This window comes from Cavia porcellus, unplaced genomic scaffold (assembly GCF_034190915.1).
Source record: "Cavia porcellus strain 051 isolate PalLab524CR breed Dunkin Hartley unplaced genomic scaffold, mCavPor4.1 scaffold_6, whole genome shotgun sequence".
Lineage (NCBI taxonomy): Eukaryota > Metazoa > Chordata > Mammalia > Rodentia > Caviidae > Cavia > Cavia porcellus.
In genome coordinates this window covers 70550711-70575082 of record NW_026947489.1, presented here as the reverse complement: position 1 = coordinate 70575082, position 24372 = coordinate 70550711, and the positions used below count along the sequence as shown (strand labels likewise).

Sequence of the window (24372 nt, the reverse complement as noted above, 5' to 3'; positions counted from 1 at the left end):
CCTGGCACTCAACAGCTGGCCTGAAATGCACAATGATCCTGCTACCTCATTCTCCCCAGAGCTGGGATTGCAGTGTGCCATCATGCTTGGTTTACTTTTTCTTATTTAGAAAGGTTTTTTTTTTTTTTTTTTTTGAGATTTGGCTTTTATTCGTGTAATTCTTATATAGAGTATTATAATGTACAATAATGTAAAGCTAAAGTGCTGTACTGTACAGTGCAGTCAGCAAAAATTATAGTACTGAAAAACCAAAGTATACTATACAAAAAAGCATTGAGGCTCTATAAACAAGAAGTATAGGACTGCAAAGAAAAAAGATGAGTCGTAAGTCCAAAAGTCACTAAACAGGTGGGTTGTTATTAAATGAGGAATATCTGTATTATATATCACAAACATATACTGAAAAATAATAAAGGCAAAAGAAATCTCCTGTAGTCCATTTTTCAGTTCTAAAGTAAAATTTATTTTTGTTTATTTATTTATTTTTTTTTTGAGATGGGCTGTCACTGTGTAGTTTAGATCGACTTTGAACTGATTATGTGCCCCATGCTGGCTTTAATCCTCCTGACTCAGCCTCCTTAAAAAAATTATTATTTTTTTTTTTTTGGTCTTTTTCATTTTTATCGGTACCAGGGATCAAACTCATGACTGCCTGCTTGCAAGGCAGGTGCTTATGCCGCTGAGCTAAATCCCCAGCCCCCCCAAAAAATATATATATATATTTTTTTGTCTTTTTTGTTTTTATCGGTACCAGGGATCGAACTCATGACTGCCTGCTTGCAAGGCAGGCGCTTATGCCACTGAGCTAAATCCCCAGCCCCCCCAAAAATATTTTTTTAAAGCTCTATAATATGCTTTTTGATGATAAATATACCTAGTGGCTCTTTATGAGGATGAATTTTCCATCAATCTTTTTTAAATCAGAATTTAAGAGAGTTTTCATTTTTCTTTCCATTCCAGTGAAGCGAGACATTCAGGAAAATGATGAGGAGGCAGTTCAGGTCAAAGAGCAAAGCATCCTTGAACTGGGGTCTCTCCTAGCAAAGACTGGACAGGCTGCAGGTAAGTACTATAAGTGTGTTGTACCCACAATTCCAAGTGAAGTTACCATTTTTTATTAATGGGAAGGACCATGGTATTACATCTCCACACCTAGTTCATTTGTAATATAATTCACTTGTTATGTCTTTGAACTTCCATTTTCTGTAGGAAGTGGCCTTTAAACTTAAAAGTTCTTTTTTTGTTGTTTTGCTTTTGATTTGAGACAATATTTGCTATATAGTTCAGGGTGGTCTTGAACTAATTGTGTAGCCCAGCCTGAACTCAAGGCAATCCTTGTGCTTCAGCCTCTCAAGTGGTGGGATTATAGGCATGTGCTGCTATGCCTGGCTTAAGTTTAGTTCTGTAATGATAGAATTTTATTCTCTAGATACATGAAAATCCTATTTTTATCAGGATATTCTGGTTTTGTTGTATTCTCTTATGTATAGTCATGTACATATACAGTACATACACAGTGATTTTGCCGAGCAGTTGTAATGTATTTAAGGATAGTGACTTTAGACCCCTGACTTGAAAATGGCTAGGGATTTTTTTCCGTGATACCAAATGAATTGGACATTGAATGATGCCTTCCCAAAACTTTCCCATATGTACCAAGGCCTTTGTGCATATAGTTGTCCAGACATTCATGTTTCATTTGGACCGTTGGCTGGATGGGCTTGAGATGATACAGTGTCGCTGGATATATCCTTGCGGTGAGGATGGAATCCTGTTGGGTAGGAAGGGCCTTTGGCCAGTAAAGTGGTAATAGTGCTAGAGAAGTTTGCTTAAAATTAAAATGGGTCAGCCAGGTGTAGTGGCTCACGCATGTAATCCCAGCACTCGGGAGGCTGAGGCAGGAGGATTGTTTCGAGTTCGAGACCAGCCTGGGCTACAAAGTGAGCTCAAGGCCAGCCTGAACTGCATAGAAAGACCCTGTCTCAAAACAAACAAACAAAAAAAAAAAAAAACAAAAAAGAAAATGGGTCATTTTTATCAACTTTGAAGTGAATTTGGAGCTTATTTGATTAGAATGGATTAAGCTTTGGCAAGTGATCTTATAAATTACTTTCCTTCAAATTACATAGTTTTCTAAGGGAATGATGGGGATATCCTAGCAAAATTCTTGAATTTGAGAATATCTTTTGCAGTTCAAAATAATTTACTGATTATTGGCTCAAGCAATAGAAAGTTGAGTAAAGATACATGAAATTCTAAAAATGTGTTTGCATGAATATTTTATTTATGTGAGTGTGTGTGTGTGTGTGTGTGTGTGTGTGTGTGATACTGAAGATTGAACCCAGGGCCTTCACACTGAGCTACATTAGCCTTTTTTTATTTTTCTATTTTAAAAATTTGAGATGTGCTGTTAGTAAGTTGCTAAATTGACCAAGCTAGGTTCAAACTTGGAATTCTGTAGGCTTAGCTTCCCAGAGTGTTAGAACTGAACTAGTTATTCTTTTAAGAATATGGGAAGTATAGGTCATTGGGACCTTGAAATAATAGTTGGGAACTGTTATTTTACACATAAAGGAACTGAGCACAGAAAAGTTAAGTAACCTACCCCGTCTCAGCTAGTAACTGGCAGAGCTGAGATTTGAACCCATGTAAGTTCTACTTTAGAGCTCCTGGCCTCGTGCTGTTGCTTTCCTGTTTTTATTTTGTGTGGATTGTCAGTGGTAGGTAGTGGGTTTTTCATCTTAGGTGACTTCTCTCCTGTTGAGTGTATTTAAGATTCCTTTTGTCAATCAGTCCCTAAACAGTTTTGATCATTCATGTAATACATAATCCTCTGGTAGCAAACTTATGACATGCTTGTTATAGCAGGCTATATTATTGAAAGCTTTAAAAGATTTGCCATTACTGATGTAATTATGGGTAATTTTTACCTAAAGGAATCATAAAATCACATGAACAAATTAAGATTTTTCTGTTGTCGAAATAATCTAAATCTCTGCTTTCATGTATTGGCATGAATGAAAACAGTGGATGGTATATATAGTGAGTGCTTCAGTAATTTTTTTTTTTTTTTTTTGGGTATCAGGGATTGAACTCACAACCTTGTGCTTGCGGGGTAGGTGCTTACACCACTGAGCTAAATCCCTGGCCCTTCAGCAACTTTTAAACAAAGATGTTACTGTTTTACTTGAAATTCTATTTTGTGTTCATTCTATTCCTTAATCCTTTTCCCTTCCTATTTTATGACCTAATATTTAATTAGTTAAGAGTATACCACTAAGCCTGTTGATTTTTTTTTTTTTTTTTTGAGACAAGGTCTCGCTGTGCAGTTCAGGCTAGCTTTGAGCTTGTTTTGTAGCCCAGGCTGGTCTTAGGTGATCCTCTTGCTTCAGCCTTCTGAGTGCTGGGATTACAGCTCAGATAACCTGTTGAAATTTAACATGTGAATTATAAAGGTTTTCAAAAAAATGTTCTTATCCTTTTTTTTAGTACCAGGAATCAACCTCAGGATCTTGTACTTAGCAAGCAATTATTGTGCCACTGAGCTATATTTCCAGTGTGTGTTTTTTTTGTGTGAGATAGGGTTTTGTTCTGCAGTTCAGGCTAGTGTAGAATTCACTGTGTAGCCTGTGCTGGCCTAGAACTATAGCAGTCCTTTTGCATCAGCCTCCTAATGCTGAGAATGCACCACCATGCCCAACTATCTTTTCCTTTTCTTTTTATTTTCTGGTGTTTTTTTTTTTTTTTTTTTTGAGACGGGGTCTCGCTATGCAGTTCAGGCAGGCCTTGAGCTCACTTTGTAGCCCAGGCTGGTCTCAAACTCGTAACGATCCTCCCACTTCAGCCTCCCTAGTGCTGGAATTACAGGTGTGAACCACCACGCCGGCTGTCTTTTTATTTTCTAACACAGTTTGGAAGTACGGGTTTACATATAGTAGAAATCCTGAGAAAGTCTTGGGTCCTATACGTTGATTTACCAGTTTTTCCTATTCATACTTCAGATTTTATGTATTTGTTTCCTTCGATTTAAAGGTCACTGAGAACAGAAAATGTATCTGGTTTTTTGTTTGCTCATTTCCTTTTTGCCTTTTTTTTTTGAGGGGGGACCAGGGATCAAACTCACAACCTCGTGTTTGCCAAGCAGGCACTTAAACTGCTGAGCTAAACCCTCAGCCCTCTTTTTTGCCTTTTTGAGACAGTCTCTAAGTAATTTAGGCTGACCTCGGACTTGCTATGTAGCACAAGCTAGCTTTAAATTTGTGGAGATTCTCTTGCTTCAGCCTTCTAAGTGCATGGATTATAGGTGTGTGCCATCATACCTGACTCATGAAAGAATTTTAGATACTACAGATTGAAATCAGCAATAAAGTTCTGGGACAGATTATTTGATTAAGGGACTTCAGTATTTAAAACAGTGGGCTTATTGGGAGTAGATTATTTTAAACTCAGCTCTGTAAATTTACAGGAGTGTGCCACTTGTTTTTACGAAGTTTTATAGAACATAGTTACAACCATTCATTTCCGTGTTGTTTGTGACTACTTTTATACTGTAGTGGCTTAGTTGAGTACTTGCCACAGAGACTATATAACCTGTAAAGCCAAAAGTATTTCCTGATTACCCTTCACAGAGTTTGTCATTTGGTAGGTTAGAAGAATGATATATTACATATTTGATGTAAGGATATTTGAACATTTCCCATAATATTAGTACAACAGGTACAAATTATGGATTTACAGTAGACTGAATAAACTATCTAAAATATGTTAATAGGTGGATAGTTTGTTAACCTGTAGTATTGCAAGGATTTGTCCTTGTTTTTCTGATCAGCATCTGGTAGCATTATTAAAGACATTTTAAAAGACATTCTTATTTTTGTAGATGACTCAGTATAGTGAAGGATAGAATTAAGATTCACATTAATTGCCATGGCCAAGAATATTAAATTCAGTTGTGTTTCATTATGAAGTTAAATAGAGGGAGATAGGGAATTACTGTCTTCACAGTGGTGTATGCAGGAAAGACCTTATTGGACTCAGTCTGTTCAAAGAGTATTTATTGGAAAAGACAAAGCATGCTCTCTTTATGCTACATGTGGTGGCTAGATCAGGAGAATTAAGGCCTCCTACCCTACTGTTAGACACTTTTTTGGGTCATTTTTTTCAGTTCTCCACAACATAGCACAAGTATCTTCCCAAGTTAGAGCTTGTTCAGAGGAGGCTAATTGAGGAGATAAGTAATCCAGAAATCATGACATCGGAGGAGTAACTCAAATAGCTAACGATACTTAGTTTGGAGAAAGGGAAAGTTAGGCATGTATAAATGATTGTTCCCTTTAAATATGTGGAAGAGATACTTATGTTTCAAAAAAGAACAGTTTAATTTGACCAACATTGGAATAGACTGCTTTCTGAATATTTTTGTCACTACATATTGGTCACAGTTATTCACGCATAGTAGGAAATGCTGTGGGAGAAGAAACATGGCACTAGATACCTTTAAAAAGCTATGATGAGAGCCGAGGATGTAGCTTAGCTGCATAAGCACCTACCTGGTAAGTGTAAGGTTCTGAATTCAATCCTTCGTACAAAAAAAAGAGGTTTGATGAAGCAAGGTGTGGTGGTGCATGCCTGTAGTCCCAACACTAGGGAGGCTTAGGTAAGAGAATTGCCACGAGTTTGAGGTCAGCCTGGGTTTCATAGTGAGTTTAAGGCCCATTGGAACTACATAGCAAGACCCTGTCTCAAAAATCAGACAAGGAAAATATAACTATGATGAGCTGGGGCTATAGCTCAGTGGTAGTGTACTTGCTTACCATGTATAAGGCCTTGGGTTTCATACCTCGAAGAAAACTATCATTATATAATTGAAAGTTACATAATTGTACAAAGGAATTTGAGAAGGAGAGATCACTGGAATGGAGTTAGCATGGAAAACTGTGGATCTTTAGCTAGATTTCAGAGATTTAAACAGATTAAGGAGATAGGACCACATCTCAGGTGGGATTGTGACAGGAGTGTCCCTTAGAAGTGAAAGTGTGGTTGGAGGGTGAATGAGGGGGGCAGTGGGGGAAAAGTATTAGACATTGGGAGTAAAGGTCAAGAACTGTGGAGTGAGGGAAAGATGAACTTTTCCACTCAGTGCAGAGTTCCTTTAGTACCTGACACAGTCCTCCGCATCCTCTGATTGTTCAGGGAAATGAGAATTCGAGATGCTGAATTAGCATTCTCAGGAGGGTGAGGTTTGGTTGTCCTGATTTAGAGTTCTCAGGAGGGTAAGTCTACAATTGGAGAATATTAAAGAGGTGGTAGCATTAAGGTAATTTTAACCTGCATTCCAAAAATACTTTCTTAATTGTTTAGTTGGAATCTTCTCTAATTTTTATTGTTTGACAAGCATATGTGTACATTTACTGTTTTTTTTTCTAAAGTGGTCCTGAGGATTGAATCCAGAGCCTTTACACTGAGCCATAATTAGCCTACCTGCCCTTCTTTCCTTCTGTGTCTTCCCCCTACCTCCTCTTCCTCCCATCCCCTCAACACAGGGTTTTGCTATGTAGTCTAGGCTGGTCTTGAATTCACAAGCTCAGGCTTTTTTCAAACGTGGGCAGTCCTCCTGTCTCAGCCTCCCAAGTGCTGGGATAATAGGCATGCATTGCTACCTGGCTTGTTTTACTGTTTCTAAAGACACTCCTTCACAGTTCCTGCATTGTCCTCTTTTTGTCTGTAAGGGGGAAGAAAACTATGTGGACATTTATTTTGGTCATGGCTTTAAGACGTAGGTTTTGGGACTGAGGATTTAGCTCCCTAGCATAAGTGCCTGCCTGGCAAGCTTGAGGTCATAAAGTGGATCCCAGTACAAAAAAAAAAAAAAAAAAAAAAAGACTTAGGTTTTACAGATGAATAAGATTTTTTTTGAGGGGGTCTTTTTGAAGCAGGGTCTTACTATGCAGTTCAGAGTTCAGACTGGCCTTGAACTCATTTTATAGCCCAGGCTGGCTTCAGAATTGCAGCAGTCTTCTTGCCTCAGCCTTCTGAGTGCTGGGATTACAGGTGTACACCACCATCCCTGGCATTTTTGGTGGGGAGGCTACCAGGAATTGAACTCATGATCTTGTGCTTGCCAGGCAGGTGCTTATACCACTGAGCTAAATCCCCAGCCCTGGTTTTTTTGAGATGGAGTCTCATTATGTAATTTAGGCTGGTCCCAAACTCACTATGTAGCCAAGGCTGGACTTGAATTTGTGGTGATCCTTCTGCCTCAGCCTCTGGAATGCTGAGATTACAGGCATGTGCCCTTGCCTTTGATTTTTTTTTTTTTTTTTTTTTTTTTGTCTTTTTCCTTTTTATCGGTACCAAGTATGGAACTCACGACTGCCTGCTTACAAGGTAGGCGCTTATGCCACTGAGCTAAATCCCCAGCCCCGCCTCTGATTTTTTAATGAGGAAGTTTTAAAGGGTATAGTAATATTTCAGTCAGAACACCCTGATCAAAACAAAACAAAATCTCTGTGGAAAGCTAATTCAGGCGTGTGTCAAGGAAGTGATGTTTCTGAAAGCCTATTCTGGGGAGGAGGAAGGAAACCTGGAGTTGAAAATCTTTTTGTCAGTTTAAGGAGAACTGGTAAGGCCAACTTGCTGGGTCCCCCACCCCCACCCCCTTTTGAGATAAGGTCTTGCTATGTGGTTCAGGCTAGCCTTGGGCTCACTTTATATCCCAGGCTGGTCTTGAACTTGCAACAATCCTCCTGCCTTAGCCCCCCAAGTACTGAGGTTATAGGAGTGTGCCACCATGCCTAACTGCTAGTTTTTTTTTAACTACTGCTATAATATCATCTTTGTTGGTTGTAAGGAAGTGATTTTGTCCCAGGTGGGCAGGGCACAGCATATTTCTATTTTAAAAATCAGTTTTGGAGGTGCTGGTAGTAGGGATTGAACCTAAGGCTTTTGTACTGAGCTGCATACCCAGCCCTTTAAAAAAAAAAATTAATTAGTTTTTAAATTTTGAGACAGGTTCTAAATTGTTAAATTGCCCAGACTAGAGTCAGATTTGTGATTCTTCTGCCTTAGCCTTTTGAGTGCTGAGATTATAGGCATGTGCCACCATGCCCCTCTGATGTTAATTTATTTTGCTACTATATTAGTTGCTGGGTTTCATTTAGATTGATTCTAGTGATGTAGGTGTTGATTTTTTTTTTTTTTTTTTTTTTAATTTTTTTTTGTCTTTTTCATTTTTATCGGTACCGGGGATTGAACTCATGACCGCCTGCTTGCAAGGCAGGTGCTTATGCCACTGAGCTAAATCCCCAGCGCCTAGGTGTTGATTTTTATGATTGTAGATTGCTGTAGTTTTTTTTTTTTTTTAACTATTTTTCTAGTCTGTGTTTTAATTTCCGACCTAATATTTATTACTTTTTTCTGCTTCCATTAGTTTTTAGGTTGCTGTCTTTTTTTTTTTTTTTTTTTAATTGTACTGAGGCTTGAAGCCAGGGCCTCACACATGCTTGGCAAGTATTCTGTCGCTGAGCTATATATACCTGCAGCTTTTTTGTTTCATCTAGAGGCTGGGTCTTGCTGATTTGCCCAGGCTGGCCTCCAAGTAGATAGTTACATGTGTGTTCCACTCCACACAACTTTTTTTTTAAAGCTGTGTTTGTCCCTAATATTGATGTTTATTTTTTCTTTATTGACTTTCTTCTGTATAGAACTTGGAGGACTCCTGAAGTATGTACGACCCTTCTTGAATTCCATCAGTAAGGCTAAAGCTGCCCGTCTGGTTCGATCTCTTCTTGATCTGTTTCTTGATATGGAAGCAGCTACAGGGCAGGAGGTAAGCTATGTTGATGACAGTAAACTGTATGGAAAAATGTATTGAAACATTTCAGTGAGAGAAATGATTGCTGCCTTGCGGTGCTACGTGGATGTGACAGTAGGACTCTCAGGACTTGCTATGTCAGTTTCTCCTTGTTACAGGACACTTGATACTTTGGGTCTGTTCCATGCTTTGCTTTGTAAGTAGAGAGTGTCAGGGGTCCCTGGAATCCTCATTACATCAAGGTCACAGAGGGATTCTTGTCTTTGAGGTATTGTATTGCCACAGCTTGGTACTGTTTCCTGTGCCTGGAGTACCTTTCAACTTGTGCCACAAAGCTCCTGCTGAGCACTAATTAATTAAATCTTACGGCATTCCTTCTTACCGTGTTTTTTACTACCTACATGCCTTTATTGAAGGGTGAGTATCCATTTATTGTGTCTCGTGTGGAAGTGATTATGATGTTTTTATATATGTTTTTTATGAGTTCAAACTAGTCCTTGAGCTGTTTAGAAGAGTGCATCTCTGGAATTCCTGAGGTTTTTCCATTTTTTTCAAAGGTGTGTTTTGTATAATTCAGAAAGAGACAGGTAACAGATTTAAAAATCATTCAATAAAGAATGATTCTGTCGATTGAGGAATATTTTACAGATTCTTTTGAATCTATAGCAAAAATATAGTTGTTGCCTTCCCTGTAGATAATGATCAGTACTTACTGAGTGCCTATGGTGTATTAGGCACTGGTATAGGTAGTAGGGATACAGTTGTAAAAGCAGTCACTAGATAGATGGGCATGGTGGTGCATGCCTGTAATCCCAGCACTTAGGAGGCTGAGGCAAGATTATCACTGCAGATTTAAGGACAGTCTGGGCTCCATAGTGAATTCAAAGCCAGCCTGAACTATAGAGTGAGACCCTGTCTCAACAAAACAAAAACGAAACAAAATAATACAAAACACAGCATAGTCACTGCTCTTATGAGGAAGGCAGGTACTACATAAAATGTCTGACAATATGAAGACAAGTGTTAGAATTGCTAGTAGGCGAAGTCTAAGTGTTTTCTGTAGCTTAATGTGGGTATACCAGTAAAATATATGAAGGGCTGTGATGATACTGAGTAAATGGTGAGGAATTTGAGAAACCTGGGATACATGGATCCTGATTAGAATCTTTTTTTTTTTTTTTAAATTTATTTAAAGAGAAAGAAACAAAAAAAAAAAAAAAGAAAGAAAGGGTAGAAATATTACAGAAAAATAAACAGCAAGAAATCACCATTGATAAGTTACATATTATCATCTTAGAAACAGTTGTTCAGGTTATTATTATTTTTTTTTATTTAAAGAGGAAGAAACAAAAAATGGAGAAAAAAAGGGTAGAAATAATAACAGAATTACAGAAAAATAAACAGAAATCACCAGTTGATAAGTTACATATATGTGTCTTTTGTTAAATCTCATTTCTTGCCTTAATGATTTTTTTTTTTTTTTTTTTTTTTTTTGGTCTTTTTCGTTTTTATCGGTACCAGGGATCGAACTCACAACTGCCTGCTTGCAAGGCAGGCGCTTATGCCGCTGAGCTAAATCCCCAGCCCCAACCTTAATGATTTTTTAAAGCCTGCTTACAAATTTCATTTGTAGAACAGACTTCAAATTCACTTGTTTTTGGTAGATCTGTGTTTTATGATAATAGATCGAAAATGGACAATTTGGGACCCCTCCTTCTGTCTCTCCTACCTAGTTCCCATTCCTTTTCTTTAATAAGTTTCCTACTTTTTTTTTTTTTTTTTTTTTTTTTGGGGGGGGGGGGTCTTTTTGAGACAGGATCTCTCTCTGCAGTTTAGGCTGGCCTTGTGCTCACTTTGTAGCCTAGGCTGGTCTCAAACTCGCCAGGATCCTCCTGCCTCAGCCTCCTGAGTGCTAGGATTACAGGTGTAAGCCATCACGACCAGCTAAAAAAAGACAGTATTGCTAGTGTGGTGGCACCTGCTTGTAATTCTAGTGCTCAGGAGGCTGAGGCAGGAGGATTGATTGCAATGACTTCAAGGCCAGCCTAGTCTACATATTGAGTTCAAGATTAGTTTGAATAACATATTGAGATCCTGAGTAAAAGAAAAAGTGATTCTGGGGTGATGGAAGTACTAGGAATCAAACTCAGGATTTTGCACTTGTCAGTCAGGCACTGTGCTGCTGATTTTTGTTTGGGATATTAGTCATTTTGTTTTATTTTTTGAGATAAGGCTCATTGTGTAGTGGGCCCTATATATGTAGGCCTCAAACTCTTGGTGATCCTCTTGCCTTAGCCTCTCTTGATGGCATCACAGATGTGCCCCATCACACCCAACAGGGGTATTAGTCTTACCTAGCCCTTTTTTAAAAACTGTACTTTGTACTCATGAAAGTGGCGCCATCTTTTGATTGAAATGGGACATCTTAAAATAGGCAAATGAATGAATGTTAGTTTGAAACTGACTAATAAATGTTACTTGAAACTTTTTGGATAGAAAATTATCTAAGCTGCTCCTATGCACAGTGCAGTCTCTGGAATTTGCTCCTTTTATGACAAGAAGCTGACTTCAGTGGGTAGAACTGACTAGCGTTTGTCATACAGCGTCATATTTGGTTATCATGTGGTTTTGTGTCTGGTTAGACCCTCAATTAACTGTTTGTCCCTTGTTCATTACATGTTACATTTTTCCTACAGTAAAAGGAAGCACTCTCAGACATTATGTCATTTGATCATCAGTGTTACTTTAGGGTTAAGTAAAGGCTGTTTTTCTGATGATTAGCAGTTTAACTTTTATCAGTGGCAGGAGTTTTATTCCATTGAATAGGATTTCTTTTGCTAATTTTTGTGAATTGTAATTTATTTGCTTTTTTTAGGGAATAAATTATAACTCATCCCAGTTGCTTCATGTGTATCTCATACTCTATGGCCATTTGGTGTTTCTTTTTTTTTTTTGGGGGTTCTTTCGTGTGTGTGTGTGTGGTACTAGAGATTTGAACCAAAGGCCTTTTCACTGAGCTGCATCCCTTGTCCTCCTTTCCTTTTTAGTTCTGAGACAGGTGTCCCTAAGTTTCCCAGGCTGGGCTTGAATTTGCGGTTCTTCTGCCTTGGCCTTCCAAAGTGCTGGTATTGCAGGTATTGCTACCATGCCTGGTTTTAATGTGATTGTAATTTTTTTTTCACATTATTTCATGTCTCGGCCCACGTCTTACTTGCTTAGAGATCTTCTTTGTTTACTTTATTTGAAATTCCCAATCTGCTTTACTTTTCTTCACATTTGCTTGTTTAGTATGTTTCTTTAGGACGAAAGTTTCATGATGATAGGTACTTTGTTCTCTTCACTGCTGTACTGCTGGTACTAGCAGTAGTTTGTTTCAAAGGAATTATATAACTAATATCTGTTGAATGAGTATAGGATTATGTCTGTTCATGGTAGATGTCCAGAAAATACTTTATTGAATTAATGCCTGAGTTTGTTGATTGATTGAGACAGAGTCTCACTAAATTTACTCGGTAGCCCAGGCTAGCCTGGAACTGGCAGCTATCCTCCCGCCTCAGCCTCTCAACTGCAATATCATAGCTGTGTGCTACCGTGCCCAGCCTAGGTCCAAAGTTTGTTGAATAGAAATATATATATGAATGCTTACATTTCATTTCCTTCTGTCCAGGTGACTCAAAGTTTTTGGCTTGGGGAAAATCATATGTAGTCTTTTTTTTTTTTTTTTTTTTTTTAATTTTAACATGTGTAGTCTTTATTTTTTATTTGTCTTTTTCCTTTTTATTGGTACCAGGGATCAAACTCACGACTGCCTGCTTGCAAGGCAGGTGCTTATGCCGCTGAGCTAAATCTCCAGCCCCCGTAGTCTTTATTCTTGGTTTTTAAAAAATTCTTTGGGTGATGGGAAAGGCTAGAGAAGCAAGCCATGAGTAGATTACTGTCATTGAAACCTGAGACAGAATAGAAAGTTCCAGACCATCCTTCAGAGATAAAGTTTTTGTTAAAAGAGTTTGTTACCAAGAGTATGAGGGAGCGGGTTTTCCTTATTTTTTTCTCTTTTAAGGACCAGTTATAAATCAGATATTTCTGCAAAAGAATCTTTTAACTTGCTCTGTTCCTAAAGATGATATAGTTCAGGTTGGATCAGATCATTTGCACTGCTAGGATTCCAAACCCAGGAAGTGAAGATGTACAGTGGAGTGGAGGGTCCAGAGTGGCGGGCAAGTTGAAGATGGGGTAGTTGATAATGTGAGGGAAGTGGAAAAGTGTGAAAGGGACAGAAAAAAGAGTGAGCTAGTCCCTTTGTCAAATAGTAACTGAACTCTTGAATTAAGCTTTCCTTCCAGAGAGCTCCAGGGAGTTGCCCATGGGAAGCACAAATGAAAATAGTTGCCTACCTACCTGTTTTTCCCTCTTTTTCTTCCCTTCCTTTCTTCCTCTCTTCCTTCTCTTTCTTTTTTTTAAAAAATTTTTATTTTGAAAGTAGTAAAATACAACAACAAGACAGAATAAAGCCAACTGAGACCGTGTAAGTGAAATTGGTATACAACTTCACAGCAGGTTACCGGGATAAGGGTAATAGGTATCACAGTATATTTCGTTATCTTTACAATAGTTGTTCTTTCAATCATGTATATCAAAATAAAATGAAATATAGAACATTATAGAACTTATCAAAACAGAATATTGAATAGAGCAGTACCATTAATCAGAAAAGAGCAAAACAGTAATAAAAATATTTGCCTTCAAAGAAATGGTAGAAGGAAATCTCCCTTATTTGCTATGGTCAACCTCCCAAGAGATGCTCAGATTTCTGGTTCCCATTTGGTAATGGGGGTACAGGGGAAGGGAGTAGGGCAAGTGGGATGTTTGACTCTAGGCCATGCACGTAGGTTCACTATTGCTTATCAGGGAGGCAGGCTGGTTGCTTGGTTTCCCAGCATCCTAAGTTTCAACATGGCGTGAATCTCAGGAGACACTGGTGGTTCTCCTCCTGGAAGGGCCACAGCCAGCCACACCACCTCCGCTTACCAGGGAGGGTAGCTGCTTGCTTCTCTTCCTTCTCTTTCTCTCCCTTCTCTCTCTCTCTTTCTTTCTTTCTTTCTTTCTTTCTTTCTTTCTTTCTTTCTCTCTCTCTCTCTCTCTCTCTCTCTCTCTCTCTCTCTTTCTTTCTTTCTTTCTTTCTCTCTCTCTTTCTCTCTCTCTCTCTCTCTCTCTCTCTCTCTCTCCTCTCTCCCTCTCTCCCTCTCTCCCTCTCTCCCCTTTTCTCTCTGCCTTTCTCCTTCTCTTCTTCTTTCATAATAGCATGTTTTAAGAAACCTTAAATCAGAAATTGTTTCAATAGGGGAAAGGGATGTGTGCTAGAAAATTTCAGTCTTGGGAATGTCAGTTACTTTTTTTCTTGGATGAATTTAGTTGCTTTAGGAGGAATGTCTCTATTGACCTTAACTTACGGTTGCTTTTAGATAGAAAGACCACTGGAAGTCAGGACACATTCTGGCCCCAGCAGCTGATATATGGCCTTATGGGAATCACTTAATACCTAGACTGAGGAAAATGAGAGTGAGTGAGATGATGGAGTAGAATTAGATGTTTCTTCTTTGGGGATTTTTAGAATATTTATTGAAATATAGCTTACTACAGAGAATGTACCATGTTCTATTGATTTTTTTGTATCATTTGCAAAAGCTCCCTGGGTAAAACTGTGGTGGGCATTTATTAGCTTCTCAAGTTGTGTAGCAGTTAAGATTCTTGGGGAGTTTTGTTTGTTTGGGTTTTGTTTGTTTTTAAGTTAAAACTATTATTAGTATGTGTTTGCAATATATAATGATTGCATTCATTATGGGGAGTTGGTACATATGCATAAAATGTTTTTTAAAGTTTTCGTACATAAGAATATTCAGCAAAATATTTTTAGTTCAATTCATATCATGAACAGGTATTCTGTAGATTGTTTTTTGGTGGTTTTTTTTTTTTTTTTTTTTTTTTTTTGAGGCAGTGTCTCACTGTGTAGCCCAGGCTGACCTTGAATTCATGTCAGCCTCCCAAGTGCTAGGATTACTGGCATGTACTACCACACCTTGCCCTGTTGTAGAATTTTTGAGGTCAGTTCCCATTTAGATTTGGACATTAGGTGGCCACCAGGTGGCTCCAATGAAGAGTTTAAAGGTTTCATTGACTCTTTCAGGTGTATCACCCAAATACTATCAACTGGCATCCATTAATTTATTTACTGAGCTTGAACTTAAGCTCTAAAGGCAGAAGATCTTGTTAGTTTTGATATGTCCCTTTAATTTTCCTTCTGTACAGTATCTCTTTAACAGGATTTTGAATTTACATAAAATTCTGTTGTGTTACCAGTTCTGTGGAAAGCTCAGTTTCTCATTTCTTTTATGCTCAGATTATCAACTTTAATATGAAGCTCCTAGTAATAAAAGTGATACAGAATCTGTAGTACTTCATATGTACTGGATTGAAGCTAATAATACACTGTCTAGCATTTGCTTTCTGTCAGTTACTTTGTACCTTATATCACTCGTTGGGTGGCAGATAGAACTAGGTATTCTGAAGTCTGTAAATAAAGCTAAGAAGCCCTTTTAAGTGTTAGACTAATTGTAATTTGTTTTCACTCTTTAATAGAAGCTAAGTTTACTGTATATGTGTGCTGTTAGAGTGATGATAGATTTGGAGCTGGACCATTTGAGTCGTATATCTGTTAGGAATAAGGTGTTTCTTCTTAGATTGAAGATTTCTCCTCTTTAGTACCAGAATATTCACAGTAACACTTTTTTTTTTCACAGTAACACTTTTAACATTACTACTTTGAGCTATCCAGAGAGACATGTCTGCTTTAAAAATTTCTAAATCCTCATATAAATATACAACCCAGGGCTATGTATATTTTGGGAGTTCTGGGTATCTCTGAGGAAGCTAAATGAGTCTTAAAGAGGTAGCTCTTTTCCAGAACAGTTTAAACACAAAAGAGATGTTACGTGTAAAATCCAGATTGATTCTCCATTATGGTATAACCATTGCACATTGAGAGCCTGCCAATCCGAGCCTAAAGTGAACGACATGGGGATTACCCAGGGGGAAATTACAGCTGTTCTCCAAAGCATGATTGTGGGCAGAATGTGAGGACACATTGCATGTACTGTCTTTCTCTGATGCAGGTCGAGCTGTGTTTAGAGTGCATCGAATGGGCCAAATCAGAGAAAAGAACTTTCTTACGCCAAGCTTTGGAGGTAGGTGGGCCACAATAGCATGATTTTATGTCTGGGCATTAGACTGTGGATAGCAGTGAGACTATGCTGATCAAGCATTTTCAACAAGTTTGTATTACCAAGAGATTATTGATAGCAGTCCTTCTCACTAGAATTGCCCTGGTTAAAATTTTCACAGAGACTTGCTGTTGGGCTCAGAAAAATAAGCAGCAGCTTGGTAAAGTTAACAGCCAGCCATTGACCATAATAGGAGATGGTACCAAGGGCTAGATCATTTGTTATGCTGAATTTGATGTTATCATCACGACATGTATATTCAACAGTAACAGTTCTGTGACTGTCAATGTTTGATTTCTTTCTGTGCGTTTTTTTTTTTTTCCTTTCCTTTCCTTTCAATCAATGCCTTTTCTCTTTCCTAGGCAAGACTGGTGTCTTTGTACTTTGATACCAAGAGGTACCAGGAAGCGTTGCATTTGGGTAAGTAAACTGGTAGAAATTAATAAGACATCTTATTAAATGGATGTTACTAGCTAAATGGATGTTACTCTAAACCTGGCTGTTCTCATTAATAATTTATACTCTACCTACTTTTAAGAACAGTTTAAGGTGCTGTTACTGGTGGAATTTGTCATGACAGAGTGCTATTTGAAAGTTTGAAAGAAACCTGCTACAGTTAATCTGTTAAATTTGGAGAACAAAAGATTCAGTTTTGTAGTCTCTTTGAATTTAGAGCAATAAAATTCATTCTTTTGAAGGCTAAAGTGTTGTCATTGTTTCTGTTTTCTTGTAGAAAAGACAAGTTTGTGTGTGTATGTGTTACTTTTTTTCTTTTTTGAAACAGGGTCTTGCTGTGTGGTTTAGGCTGACTTTCAGCTCCCTAGGTATCCCTGACTAGCCTCAAACACGTTGTTATCCTCCTGCCTCAGCCTCTTGAGTGCTGGGATTACAGGCATGTGCTGCCACACCCACTTTATTTATTTACTTTTTTGGGTTTGGGTCTTGCTGTGTAGACTAGACTGGGTTTGAACTTCTTCTGCCTCAGCCTCCTGAGTACTGGGATGACAAGATGTGCAGTCATGCCTGGTCAGAACATTATTATCCTATAAAGAAACCCTCTACCCATTAGTAGTCATTCTTTCTTTTTTTATTTTCTACCTTGTCCTTCCTCCCAAGCCTTAAGTACCCATTCTGTAGAATACTTACTATCTATAGCGTTGCTTATTCTATACATTTCATACAAATGGAGTCATAATAATGTGTGGTTTTGTGATTGGCATCTTTTACTTAGCATACTATTATCATTGTTTATCCATGTTACAATGTATGTCAGTACTTCATTTCTTTTTATTGCCGAATAATAAGTTCATTGGATGTATCCCATGTATTTGTCCATTCATTGGTTGATGGACATTTGGATTATGGCCACATTTTAGTTATTATGAATACTACTGTCAATACTACAGGTTTCATGTGGACTTATTTTTCTTTGAAGATATGCCTAGAAGTGGAATTGCTGGGTCATGTGGTTATCTGTTTAGCTTTTTTTTCTCAATTATTTCCCAAACTGCTTTCCCAAGTGGCTGCTCCATTGTATGCCCCCTCTCCCAACGTATGAATAAGGTTCCGGTTTCTCCACACTTGTTACCTGTCTTTTTTATTTTAGCCTTCCTGTGTAGTGTGAAGTGATACTGCACTGTAGTTTTGATTTGCGTTTCCCTAGTGACTGATGATGAGCATCTTTTTATGTGCTTTGAGAGGTTCTTGCTGATTCACTAAGTTACCCAGGCTGGGCTTGAACTTTTAATCCTTCTGCTTCAGCCTCCCAGAGCATGACCCAGGCGTAATACCTGTGTGTTTTTAGTTTTTACTCTTGATGCAAGTCCCTTATTGAAGCCATAATTTGTACATATTTTTTTCCTTTCCTGTGGGTTTGGGTTTTTTTTTTTTTTTTTTTTTTTTTTTTGGTACCAGGAATTGAACTCACAACCTTGTGCTTGCCTAGCAAGCACTTACACCGCTGAGCTAAACCCCCAGCACCCCTGTGAGTTATTTTTTCACTTTGGCAGGAGCTGCTATATTTCATTGGGACTGATCCCAGTGCATTTACACTGAGTCCTCAGTGCCTCAGCCTTCCAAGTGCTGGTATTACAGTGTGTACTACCACGCCCATCTCTCAGTCAGTCTTTATTTTTTTGTCTTTTTGTAATAGGGCCTCACTATGTAGTTCAGGCTAACCTTGAGCTCATTTTACAGCTTAGGCTGGTCTCAAATTTGCAAGGATCCTCCTGCCTTAGCCTCCCAAGTACTGGGATTGCAGGAAGGCACCACCATGCCCGGCCCTCAGTGAGTCTTAGTGCATTTGTTTTAAAACAGGGCTCACGAAGTCATTTATTTGTTCAGGTTGGACTCAAATTTGCAGTCTTTTCTGTCTCAGTTTTTTAAAGTGCTGAGATTATGCTATGCCCAACTTTGATCCATTTTGAGGTTTTGTTTTTACTTGACAGGGTCTTGTTTTATAGTTCAGGCTAGTTCACTGTGGAGCCCAGGCTGCCCTAGAACTTGCAGTGAAACTCCTGCCTCAGCCTCCTGAGTGCTGGGATTACAAGTGTGCATCACCACACCCAGCTCTCAATCAGGCTTTTGCCCCTGATCCTGTACTGAAACTGCCACTACACCCAGTTTGAGTTTTTGTATGTGGTATAAATCCATTTCACTTTGATACTTTCATCTGAGACAGGGAAGATCATGTATTTAAAGAATAGTGACCTATCCTTACTCTTTATTTTCCTACTAGCTTTACTGCCTGAGTTTTTTATGAGAGCTAGACAGGAGGAGAGCAACATGAGATTCTTGTCTGGGTATAGATTACCATTGCGTTTGCATCTTAGGAGTAGGCTTATGGGACAGTTGGTTTTACTTTTGTCTTCAGGAAGCAGAAAAGCTTTAAGATGGGTGTGTTTTTTTTTTGGAAGCTAGCACAATTAAAGAATTCTTGCATGGGCTGTAAAGGTAACCTCTTTGAGTGCAGATAGATTTCTTTATCCTGAATATTACGAGTGTAGGAAAAGTGAGATCTTACGGTAATGATTATGGCTAGCACGGGAACATGTATTTTCTTTTTCCAGGTTCTCAGCTGCTTCGAGAGTTGAAAAAGATGGATGACAAAGCTCTTTTGGTGGAAGTACAGCTCTTAGAGAGCAAAACATACCATGCCCTGAGCAATCTGCCGAAAGCCCGAGCTGCCTTAACCTCTGCTCGAACCACAGCGAATGCTATCTACTGCCCCCCCAAATTGCAAGCCACCTTGGACATGCAATCAGGTAACAAGCTATTCCTGGGGTATATTTTCTTAGCGCTTATCTTATAGGAGAAGATATGGAGGTTGGGGCTGGAGACAGAATTGGCTGACTTGGCTAAATCATCCTTGGAGAAATGAACTAAAAGGCTACTTTTCTCACCAGCTGACTCCTTCCTTTAATTACCTAAAATATTTTAAGACCATGTATACCAGTATTTAGCCAGCCAATCAGACTCTCAGAGCCAAACCCTAGAAAAGTCTCACTCCGTTTTAAAATTCTCCTTTAATTTTCCTCTTACTTTTCACTGAGAATGGTAACATTTCTCTTCAGGATTGACCTAACCTAAGTCTCCATCTCATCTTTTTGGAGACATGCATAAAAAGCTTGTTGGATTTTGAAAGGAAATCAGATGAGGTTTGTGGAAAGATATCCCACTTTTAGCTGAGTAGAGTAGTTTGCTGATAGAATGCATGAATGTTAAGATTTGGAGGCGTAGCTTGGAATATTCTTGTATTCCTTGTCCTTTAACTGCAAACATGGTTTTTTTTGCATGGGGAGTACTGGGAATCAAGCTCATGACTTTGCACTTGCCAGGCAGATCCTGTGCCATTGAGCTGTATCCCCAGCATCATTTATTTAAGGAGTATTGGGATTGGACGCAGAAGAATAGTTTAAGCAATGTGTACCTCTTTCATCTGTAAAAGATAGTACTTGCCCATTGTGCATCTCAGGGTGTTATGATCTAGGATAAGGCTTGCTTTGGCATTTAGTTTTACTGATTTCTCTATGTGTGATCTTGAGCAGAGTACTTAATTTATTATAACCCTGAACTTTAGATCACCTGTAAAATGGTGATGACAGTTGTAGATTGGGAGGGTTAAAAATGAATTGATGACTGTGAAACTTAAATCTAACTTACACCAAATACTTGATTTTTTTTGAGCTACGTCTCTACTAAGTTTGTTCCCTAACTTTATGGTCAAGAGGTGAACTTGTATCCTGTTTTTCAAAGGAAATAAGGGCATTAGATTGGTAAAGAGAACCCTCTTTGCTAATCTTTTCCTTATAGAATTTGTGTCCCTGTGCATTTTCACTCTCATCAAGAGTGACCTTTCCATCTGTCATTATATTTAATTCAGTCTTCATTCTTCCTCTACACTCAGGTATGTCTCTCAGTCTTTGAACTCCCATGGCTGAAAAGCTACAGCCCTTTTTCATTTTTAAATTTTTGTCCTCCTTTCTTGAAAAAGTTGAAGCAGTAACCTTTCTTTGTGCCTCTGTTGACTCCTTGCAAGAAGTCATTAAGGAAGGTGTGGTGGTGCATGCCTACAGTCTTGGCACTCAGAAGCTGCAACAGGGGCCGGGGACGTAGCTCAGCAGCATAACCACTTGCCTTGCAAGTACAAGGTCCTCAATTCGAGTCCTGGTACCAAGAGGTGGTGGGGAACAGAAGGATCACAAGTTTAGTCTCGGACTAAACAGTTTAGTGGTTTAGTGAGACCCTGTCTCAAAATTTTAGAAAAGGAATGGGAATGTAGCTCAGCCTAGATAATAGGCCCTGGATTCAGTCCTTAGAACTGAACAAACAAATCAATAACTCCTTTACTGTCTACTTTGGTTGGGTGTGGTATATGTACCTGCATCCCCAACCCTTACTTAGGAATTTGAGGGAGAAGGATTGTTAGTTTGAGGTCAGCCTAGGCTATACAATAAGACCCTATCTAATAAACCAGCCAGGAGCCAACAACCGACTGACCTACCAACCAAAACAAATCCATGATTTTGGGGCGAATATAACCCTATCAAATACCATAAGCTTCCTTGATATTGCTGTCTTCTTCCCCTGCCTCCCTGTATGTGTGGCCACTGTGTGCTCTTTCCTTTCCCTTGTGATTGCCACTTAGCCATTTAACAGTTCAATTATTTAAATACAGGATGACTAAAAATTGCATTTTTTTGTTAGTTTTATGAGATAACAGGAATGTAAAAGAAGTAATTTATTACATTTATTCAATACTTCTGTGTATTGTATAATATTCAGTGCACAATGCAACATTAAATGTTTCTGAATTCTTTTTGCATTATTGTCTTTCTTTGAACAATACATTTTGCACTGTCATGTTACTTTTCTTTTCTTTTTTTTTTCTTTTTTTTGGATGGTATAATTTCAATAAGATGTCTACCCACTAAATGTAATGAAGACATCTGTGATGGATGTCCTATGTGGCATTTTGGTGTCCTATGTGTTTCAATTCGTTGGTCTGTTGACCTAATCTAAATTGTAAATTACTCTTTTTGTACTGGGAATCAAACTCACACGACCTTTTACTTGCCAGGTAGGTATTGTGCCACTGAACCGTATCCCTTGGCCCTGTAAATGACTTTTTGGGGGGGGGGTTACTGGGGATCGAACTCATGATCTTGTGCTTGCCAAACAGGCACTTGTGTCACTGAGCTAAACCCCCAGCCCTGTAAATGACTTTTTTTTTTGGTACCGGGGATCAAACTCACAGCCTCACGCTCCCCAGGCAGGCACTATGCTGCTGAGCTACGTTCTCAGAAACCCCCAGGTTTTGAAAAAATAAACAAATTCCATATTGTTTGGTCCAGAAGGTGTATAAATATTTTGTAATATTTTTCCCTTCACTTTTTGATCACAGCATAGCTTGTTAGATATTGGTCAATTCTGTTTGTGCTACCAATCGAATTATTATAATCATTGACCACTGCTGGGATTTTTAGTTTTTTTAGTTTATTTTTCTTCTGTCATTCCTGTATATTGAGCAGCTGACAATAACGAGATGTCTTTCTGTTTTATAACAAGACTTTTCTCCGATATGCTAACATTTCTCCCTTTTTCAGTTCTTTCTTTTGTAGATCTTCTGGCACTTCCTTCCTGTTCAGTTTCAGTGTCACAAATGTGTCCTTTTATTATTTTTATTTTTTAAAGGGGAAAAAAACAAAACAAACAAACAAAAAGCAAAACATGTACAACAATAACAATAAAAAACAACAATACTTTACATAGGTTTTCAAGATGATAGGAATTCAACAATGGTTGTTATATTGCATAGTTATCTTCAAAATAATTGCTCAGGAATTACCAGAAACAGGAATAAAACAGAGACAATATAAAACATAAATTTAGTTTTTGGTATGTTGAGACAGAGACAAAATAAAACAAAACAATAAACAGAAACATTAGATTTCAAGAATGACAAAAGGAAAACCCCCCACAGTTGCTATAATGCATATTGTTAATTCTCCAAATATTTGTTCCAACTACCAGCTTTAGGTTGTAAAGTCAATCAAAGAGTACAAGCATTAAGTTTTTTTTGTTGTATGTTTTTTTTTTTTACTTTGGTTGTTATCATCTCAGCCTGTGTTCCTCCCAATCAGCCAGTTGCTTACTGGGGAATAGTAGGGTGGTGGTGGGGTGTTGCTCTTCTTATCTTCCAGTCGATGGGCCAGCTGGCTCATGGGAAGGCGTGGTTTGGCTTCTTGATTCTCTTCACATTCCCTGTGGCGGCCCCTGGCTCATGGGAGGGCATGGTTTCAACATGTCTGTTTTGTATTGTACATGTTCTAAAGAAACTTTTTGTATTGAATGAGTTCTGGAGAAGCATAAAAATTTCATGTATTTATGATGAGTTTTTATAGATTATAGCATGAAATTACAGGTTTTCATGCACACACAAAAAGTAAACAAGAATTAATAAAAGAAAATAACCAGAATTTATTATTAGATTTCACTAGAAACAACGTCAAAGATGAATACAGGCTGCACATAGTGGCATATGCTTGTAATCCCAGAACTTGGGAGGCTAATGCAGGCAGATTGTTACGAGTTCAAGGCCAGTCTGAATTGCACAGTGAAACTGTGTCTCAAAATACACACACACACACACACACACACACACACACACACACACACACGAATAGTGTTCGAAAAAAAAATTTTTTTTTTTAATTGGTACTGGAGATCGAACTCATGACTGCCTACTTGCAAGGCAGGTGCTTATGCCACTGAGCTAAATCCCCAGCCCTTGTGTTTGAAAATTTAAAAGTATGCAAAAAGTAAACAAATAAACAGTATATATAAATATAAAACAAACAGTAAGTGTAGTGTGATGGGGCACATCTGTGATCTGAGCACTTAGGAGGCTGAGTCAGGAGGAGTTCAAAGCCAAGCTGGGCTACATACTGAGTTACAGGCCAGTCTGAACTAATAGTGAAACCCTGTCTCAAAAAGAAAACAATAACATCAACAATAAAAGACAGACAAAGGAATGTGTCTTGTGCAAATAAGAAATGGAAATGACACCTGCCTGAGTGACTCTCAGGATAGGTGAGTATTTAAGCAAAACATGCTGCCTGAGTGGCTTCTGGGGATGACTTGTTAAAGTATTGACTCTGGGCGTGCTTCTTTTTATTTACTCTCTCTTCCCATTTTCTTTCTAGTCCATGGCCGTAGCTGCCACATGACACTAGTACCTCTTCACTTAGATCTCCAGGTTTCAGATCTAATTTCCAGCTGTTTAAAGGAGATATATATATATATATATATATATATATATATATATATATATATATATAGTTTCAACATACCAGAAACTAAATTTGTTACCCAGTTGCTCCCACATTCTGTTTATTTCTGCATTTTGTGTCTGTGTCAGTAGTTAGTAATACCATTACTGTGTACTAGGGATCTGTGCATACTAGACAAGTACTCTCCCACTGAACTCCATCCCTAGTCCTTGTTTTTGGTTTTCCTTTTGAAACAGCCTCATTAAGTTTCCCAGGCTAGCCTCCAACTTGCAGTCATTCTGCCTCATCTTCACTGATCACTGACTTAGTTGCTCAAGCTTTTGTTTTTAAAGTAATGTAGACTTCTTCCTCATTTTCATCTATCATATCCAGTCATTATGTTTGTTTTGGGTTTTTTGTTTGTTTGTTTGTTTTTATTCTTTTCAGTACTGGGAATCCAAGTCATGACCTTATGCTTGCCAGGCAGGTGCTGTGCTGCTGAGCTGTATCCCCA

The 24372-nt window shown here is 38.3% G+C and overlaps 1 protein-coding gene across 3 annotated transcripts in view; it reads left to right on the top strand.

The window, feature by feature from the left end:
• Psmd11 (proteasome 26S subunit, non-ATPase 11) overlaps nucleotides 1-24372 on the top strand; it is a 64040-nt gene that overhangs the window by 27012 nt on the left and 12656 nt on the right. For all 3 annotated transcript variants that reach the window (XM_063249630.1, XM_063249629.1, XM_003469486.5), the window contains 5 exons: nucleotides 961-1062; nucleotides 8703-8827; nucleotides 15982-16053; nucleotides 16452-16509; nucleotides 19158-19352. In XM_063249630.1, coding sequence (XP_063105700.1) covers nucleotides 961-1062; nucleotides 8703-8827; nucleotides 15982-16053; nucleotides 16452-16509; nucleotides 19158-19352 — 552 coding nt within the window. The remainder of the gene's footprint in view (nucleotides 1-960; nucleotides 1063-8702; nucleotides 8828-15981; nucleotides 16054-16451; nucleotides 16510-19157; nucleotides 19353-24372) is intronic.